Consider the following 7117-nt stretch of genomic DNA (forward strand, 5'->3'; position numbering starts at 1 on the left):
AGAATAAGAAAAATACTAGAAAATTGTCCCTCTAAAATTTGGTAAAAAAATATGATCATTTGCGAACTATGCGGAACTGAAGAAAAATAAGCTCCAACACAAATGGCTACTTGTTGTAAAGTGTTTTTTTTTAATTGCAGGTACGTATGCCAAACTAAAAAAAAAAAAGTTCCAGCACAAAAATAGCAGGTCGTAGGTGGTCTTTTAAAAAAAAGAAATAGAAAGACAAGTTTCTATGATTCTATCCATGCTCTGCCCGTATGCACTTTTTCACAATTTTTCAGAAGTTGAAAAACGTCATTTGTTTTATTCATATGTGCACCCTTGTCCTGAGTAGCATTTTCCCATGCAAATTTAGGTTATTACCGTCATGTTAACTGGCTCAGGGATGTAGTAGGTACCTTTAATTCAGGCACAAAAGAGCCTTTGACCTGTCTATCTATAATCTATCTAGAAGTAACCATGTGAATGTAGAACTCCCAAGTGCTCCTAACGCAAGATGAAACATGTGCGGATCGGATAGTGCAAGGACACTCGTACGAGGCTTGGAGATCCTGTCGACTTGTTCCCTGCTTGCTACTTTGTCACACAGAGAAGAGAATGGAATGCAGATGCACAACTGCATCATCGGGACGTCACCCGAGCAGACGGCCCCGCAGATCGAAGCTCCCTCCGGATGATCCGTGGGCTCCTCGCTCCAGGGATTATTAGGTACCCCCACCTCTACGTGTGCTGCTGCCATGCCACCAGCAGCACCACGCCACCACTTCATCTGATCTCCTAGCTAGCTCAAGTGGTGCATGGACTTTGCCCAGTCTTACATGGACATGGCCTGCCATAAAGAGACACGGCATGCACAAAAAATGTTCCTAAAGAGAATGGCTAGATAGAGATCAGGAGAAAAAGCAGGATAAAAGTGCAGGGACTAGTGTGTGCATGCATGAGTGTGTGCACCATGGAATGATTGACTATCATCTCTCCCCTTTTCTCCTCCTTGTATATGAGGCCACAGATTGAGCTGTTAGGATACTACTACTTACCTGGAAGATTCTGAGGGTTGTTGAGCTTGTACGTAGGTATATATGTAGTAGACCTGCATGCACCAAGATAATAAGCATCTCACCAAATATTAGGGGCTAGTTAGTGGTGGCTAGCAACTTAGCATATCATCTCATTCTCAAGAGATTAACAGCTTATCCACACTGCATCAACACAAACTAATCCTCTCTGTCAGCTGATGCATCAAAACAGTGATGTGTCTCCTACCAATTGGGCTACGGCTTACTTAGTAGGGTGGTAGTTTACCCAAATACTCAACACCGTAGCGTCGCTGTCATGGACAACTATGGTCATAATAGTGATGCCTGCCAAATTATTTCTGTCTCTCGCTAACTGAGCTAGCACAAGTAACTCGAAATGATTGATGTGTTTCTTTTCCGATGAAGCAGTTCGCAAACATGAGCACAAAATACATGGGCGAAAAGGATGCAGGGCAGGAGGAGCTTGAGTGGCTTCATCTCCAAGTGATGCGCTTTGTACTTTGCCACAACTCCACTGAACTCTCTGCTGCAACTTGCTGGCCTGGGGGATTATTATGACGATGGTCAAGATGTATAAAGGAGCATATGGTTGGACAAGGCTGACGACTGCATGACATGAGGAGGAGGAATGCACCCCATGCCAGACAAAATTTCTACAGTGAAGGCACTCACACGACCCACACTCCACTACTGGGGACGCAGGACGCTTGCTAGCCCCATTCGTGCTGGTAATTTCAGAACACGGTTGATGGTGCAAGCCCAGGTGTTTGGACCTGACCTTTGCTTCACATATCACCCAGTGAGAAGTTAAGCTGTCATGATATGGGCAAAGAAATATAGGCAAGTCTGTTTGACAACGGATGGAGGGAGAAGAAAAAAGGTGAGTCTAGGTCTCTAGGATAGCCTTCACACACCCAAACAAATGATCTAACAAATCAAACTCAGAACTTTTTCCCTAATTGTTCTAATACAGGTTGGGGGTTCTTTTCATAACTGGTTTCACTTCAGGTAAACACTTTCACTGACATGAACCGACACGAATAATGTATGCTATACTTAACTATTAAAAACCTGAAGAATATGAAACATCTGGTATTGCCTTCAAAAATAGAAGTGGCAAACAAAATTATTTTTGTTTACAACTATTTGAAAATATCCCTGAAATATTGGGGCTGGGGAATATAGTACTAACTCTGTCCCGAAATAAGTGACTCAACTTTGTAGTATATAGTACTAACTCTGTCCCAAAATTTCAGGGACAGAGGGAGTATGCTCTTTGGCTATAAAGATCACAAGCATGCATATCAGCGGTCAAAACCAAATCAAACCACTGTGTGTTGGTCCAAATAAATTCAAGGTGCTATTTGATGCATGATTGCTTGATGTCTACATGACATCCAACACACGTCAAATAAGAGAGAAAGTCAAAACTTCGGTCAAATCAGTACAATAATTTAATGGCAAGCACTAGTAGAAATAAGGGCTTTCGTCCCAGCTCGAAAAACACATTAGTCCCGGTTCCTTTACGAACCGGGACTAATGTTAGTATTAGTCCCGATTCGAGCGGCAAAGGCGCCGGTCAGGCATTAGTCCCGGTTCAAATGGGACCTTTAGTCCCGATTCGTGTCTCGAACCGGGACTAAAGGGTTTGGAGGATTTAGTCCCGGTTCGTGTCTTGGACCTTTAGTCCCGGTTCGTGTCTCGAACCGGGACTAAAGGGTTTGGAGTATTTAGTCCCGGTTGGTCTCTTGAACGCGGACTAAAGGGTAGACCTTTAGTCCCGGTTCGTGACACGAACCGGGACTAAAGGTTCAGATTTTTTTTCTGCTTTTAAATTCTTGTTTGTAGTTTCTGTTTTAAATTGCTTATATCTTTTAGGATATTTGATATTTTTGATTGATTCTTTTTGCATTAGATTCAAAATTTTGTCTAGTTTCTGTTTGTGCCATTAGTTTTCAAATTTGAATGGTTTAAATTTGAATTTGTTTAAATTTGCTTCAAACCCAGTTTTTGAAGAACTTGAGTTTACAAATAGTTTTTAGTTTAATTCTTTTTGCTCTCACTCATGTGTTAGATTGTTGTCACAGTAAGATTTATTTGGTTATTTTTAGAATAATTTAAATTAGGATTTTAATTAAAGAAATATTGTTTTGCTTATATAGTTGTTTTAGTCATTTAATTGTTGTTTTTTATTATTTTTAGTTAGTTCTTTTTGTAGATTTTAACATGTTGTAGTATGGTGCATATTTAATGCACACAAAAAATCTACAGTTCAATTAATTTTAGAAAAATGCCTTTGTAGCAGATGGGTTTTCGTCTGAAACCTTGATACTTTGAGTTTTGTAGAAAATAAACAAAAATGATAAAATCTTCAAAAAATAAACAGAAATGATAAAATCTTCAAAAAATAAAATCCTTTGAGATGTTGTTAGGTTTTAGTGTCTAGTCGGTATAGAAATTTCGAGATACGAATTTTGATCCTTTTTTGCAAAAAAAGGAAAAAAAATTAAACGACCATAACTTTTGCATACGGCGTCCAAAAAAAATTAATATATCAAAAAAAATAGAAAACATGAGTACTCGATTTCACCCGGGCTTGACCGGTGAAGTTTTCTCACATGCTCAAAATTCCAAATGGCAAAAAAGTTATTTCAAAAAGAAGTTTTTTCCAAAAAGAAAAGAAAAATAATTTTATTTAAAAATATTAGGTTGTTTTCATTGAAATTCACTATTATTGTTATTTATTAAGTTTATTTTAATAATTGTTTGTAATTCAAATAATTAAATCATGTGACATGACATCAAGACCCAAGTTGTTTAGGATTGATAGCTTACTATTGTCAGGAAAACAACAAGTGCACACTTGGCAACTAGGGGCGATAGAACCAGAAAGTTAAGCATGCTAGGGCTGAAGCAGTGAAAGGATGGGTTATCGGCCGGGAAGTTAGACGATTTAAAATGAGTGATTATTGATTCTGTCATCTCACCTAGCTGGTCATTCACTTCTCCTGATCTCAGATATGGATGGACATATGTGAGAACTGAGAAGACGCCAATCACATGATATTACGCTACATTGACAGTTCTCTTGGGCAGACATGGTATTTTCAAGTGTACCTAAAGTAGCACACAAGCATCATGTTAGATTATGATGCAAGAGTCTGCTACTGAAACTTTAGATGGATGAGATGGTTATTATGCAATGTAACATATCCAAGCGGAGTCAACGATCAAATACATCCGCAAAAGGCTATCCTAAATTCCTAATTAAGGACACCCAAACCAGCATCATTGCTAGGCAAGAAACTGTCTGTCTTGCTCTCCGGCTTTTGTTATAAAATATGTAGAACATGATGAGGCACCGTGCATGCATGCATTGATGGGATCTGTTAATTAGTTTGTAACGATCCATCTAAACAGTAGAGGAATTTGCAGTAAGTGCTCTGAACATCAAATATATAGGAGATACTCCTCTGTACAAATCCAACATTAGTGTTTGCATAGCATCATTAGTTTGCTCCATATAAAAAATGGTGAGAAAAAGGAAGCATGGCACTTAAGTTGGCAGGCTTCTCAAAGCAACCATGCTGCACAGCTGCAGCCGCCTCCAAAACCTTTCGACACTCCTTGAATTGCACGTTTCTCCCTCTCTCTCTCTCTCTCCCTTTCTCTACATACAAATACATACACGCATACAACCCCTATAAATACTACTAAGAAACCACGTGAAGCAAGCACCTGCGCTCTTGTCTTCCTTCCTCACAGCCTTCCATTTCCCTCTACTCTATCTGCTCCAGCATATATGGGTGGATCTACTAACCTTCCTCCTGGTTTCCACTTCTTCCCCTCCGACGAAGAACTCGTCATCCATTTCCTCCGACGCAAGGCGGCTCTCCTCCCATGCCGACCTGACATCGTCCCTACGCTGCCTCAGAATCGCTATGATCCGTGGGAGCTGAATGGTATGTACCTAATACTTTCTTTCACAAACCTTTGTAGATATCACAAGTTATAGCATCGTGTCATTAATGTCTAGTCCTGATTCTGACAACTCTTTCAAGGCAAAGCACTTCAAGCAGGGAACCAGTGGTATTTCTTTAGCCAAGCAACACAGAGTAGGACCTCACGAAATGGGTACTGGAATCCCATCGGTGCTGATGAGGCAGTAACTAGTGGCGGTTCTCATGTCGGACTGAAGAAGACGCTCGTCTTCTCCATTGGGGAGCCCTTTCAGGCGACCAAAACCAACTGGGTTATGCATGAGTACCACTTACTTGACGAGAATGGGGGTACCAGCACTTCAGGTAGTTCACGCAAGCGGTCTCACAAGAAGAAAGGCCACCCAGACAAAGTGAGTGCTGTATACATGTTATTGCATCTAACATTTTCTTAAACTCTGCATTTAGCATTAACATATACGTGAGTCCAACATGCATGGATGATCATCACAGGAATGCAGCAATTGGGTGGTGTGTCGGGTGTTCGAGTCGAACTACGATTCGCAAGTGAGCTTCCACCAGGAGGACATGGAGCTTTCATGCTTAGACGAGGTGTTCCTATCCCTAGATGACTATGATGAAGTCAGTTTGCCGAAGAATTAGAACCTTTGCTAGCACAGTTGAGAGAATGGGTTTTGTGCCTACCATGCCATCTGATCATGATGATACTCATAAGAGAAGCATCTTTCTTAATGATCAAATGGTCTGGTAGGTATTAAACCTAATTCACTCCATCTAGACCAGAAATGTAATTATTCTCCTCCAAGAAGGTGCATGAAACAAATTTAATATGTTTTGACTACTAGTTTACTATGGAATATATATAAGTGTGTAATGGCCTAACGGCCACTCTTTCAACTAGTGATTACTCAAGCATTTGATGGTTTTTCCTAAATAGCAAAGGGCATGTCCTGAATGATCATCGCATGAAGTTAACAGTCAGCACCATAAAGTGACTTCTGGGCGTTAGGACTTAGGACTGGTTTTGGAGAGATGCAGGCAATGCTTGTGCATGCCGCCTTCTCCAACTCATTGCATTTCTATGTGTTGTGAACAATGTTATTGTGCCTACAAAGCAAAGGCCAAATGGAGTCAGTCAGATGCTTTTAGATCACAAGGATAAAAAAAAGAGCATGGTTGGAACTTGTGCAAGCATATTGCTATTGATGTCATCAATGAGATAAGCTCCAAAAGGTAATAATGTATTTGTGTGTCCATTGCAGACAGAAAGTGTGCATGTGTGGGGAAGTGGTACCACCATGCACTGGTAAGACTTGCCAAACCAGTTACCTGAAAATCAGGTAACCACTGAAACTTTCTAAACTTGTTTAGTTATTTACAGTGCATACTGCATAGTGCACTCGCTTTAGATCACTAATCATGGATAGCAACTTTTTAGTAACTTCTTTTGGTACTAAATGGGTTGTTGACTTCTTAATCCAACCCTAGAAATGCGATGATATAATTCTGTCTGTCCTAAGAGAAGTTGGTAGTGCCCCCCATCAATAGTTTTAGCATGTGTGTCGTTACTTTTCATGGCTTGCAATGCATGCTGACATCATAAAAAGCGAAACAAAAAACATGGACAAAGAAAGAGAAAAACTAAACTAACTATAATTATGCTAGTGGTTTTCATGTGTTACCATTTGAGTAGTTCATCTAATGACTTTCCTATTGATGTGATACTGGAAGAGAGAATGTGAAGTTCACATTCCAACAGTAGCAGAGAAATGGAATACAATAAAAAATATATGTTTTAAGTAATTTATGTACATTGTTTGAAATCACAATGTTGAGTATGGTTATGATATTAATCAGGCCAAATGCCACAAGACAACCTATTATTTACAGAAACTATCCATTAAGCTGAGCAGTAATAGGAATACATGACCTTGATGTAAATGCACCAAGACAGTAACTGTTGCAAGTCTGGAACTAATCATAATTGAGCAGCATCTAGTGACAAAATACTCCCTCTGTTCCTAAATAATTGTAGTTGGGGAGAACTAGACTAGTTTTCCCCAACTACAATTATTTATGAACAGAGGGAGTAGATAACAGTATAACACCATACACCAA

At 39.7% G+C, this 7117-nt stretch overlaps 1 protein-coding gene across 1 annotated transcript; it reads left to right on the forward strand.

The window, feature by feature from the left end:
• The first annotated feature begins 4763 nt into the window (after positions 1–4763).
• LOC123430303 (NAC domain-containing protein 104) lies at positions 4764–5954 on the forward strand. The gene is made up of 3 exons (XM_045114173.1): positions 4764–5002; positions 5102–5391; positions 5492–5954. The coding sequence occupies exons 1-3, from the start codon at positions 4843–4845 to the stop codon at positions 5639–5641; spliced, it is 600 nt and encodes a 199-aa protein (XP_044970108.1). The 5' UTR covers positions 4764–4842; the 3' UTR covers positions 5642–5954.
• Positions 5955–7117: the final 1163 nt, after the last annotated feature.

Source organism: Hordeum vulgare, chromosome 2H (genome assembly GCF_904849725.1).
Source record: "Hordeum vulgare subsp. vulgare chromosome 2H, MorexV3_pseudomolecules_assembly, whole genome shotgun sequence".
NCBI classification, from domain to species: Eukaryota; Viridiplantae; Streptophyta; class Magnoliopsida; order Poales; family Poaceae; genus Hordeum; species Hordeum vulgare.

Coding starts and splice junctions, on each gene's coding strand:
- LOC123430303 (XM_045114173.1), top strand. CDS start 4,843: ATGGGTGGATCTACTAACCTTCCTCCTGGTTTCCACTTCTTCCCCTCC. Junction 5,003..5,101: donor TGATCCGTGGGAGCTGAATG/GTATGTACCTAA, acceptor AACTCTTTCAAG/GCAAAGCACTTCAAGCAGGG. Junction 5,392..5,491: donor AGAAAGGCCACCCAGACAAA/GTGAGTGCTGTA, acceptor TGATCATCACAG/GAATGCAGCAATTGGGTGGT.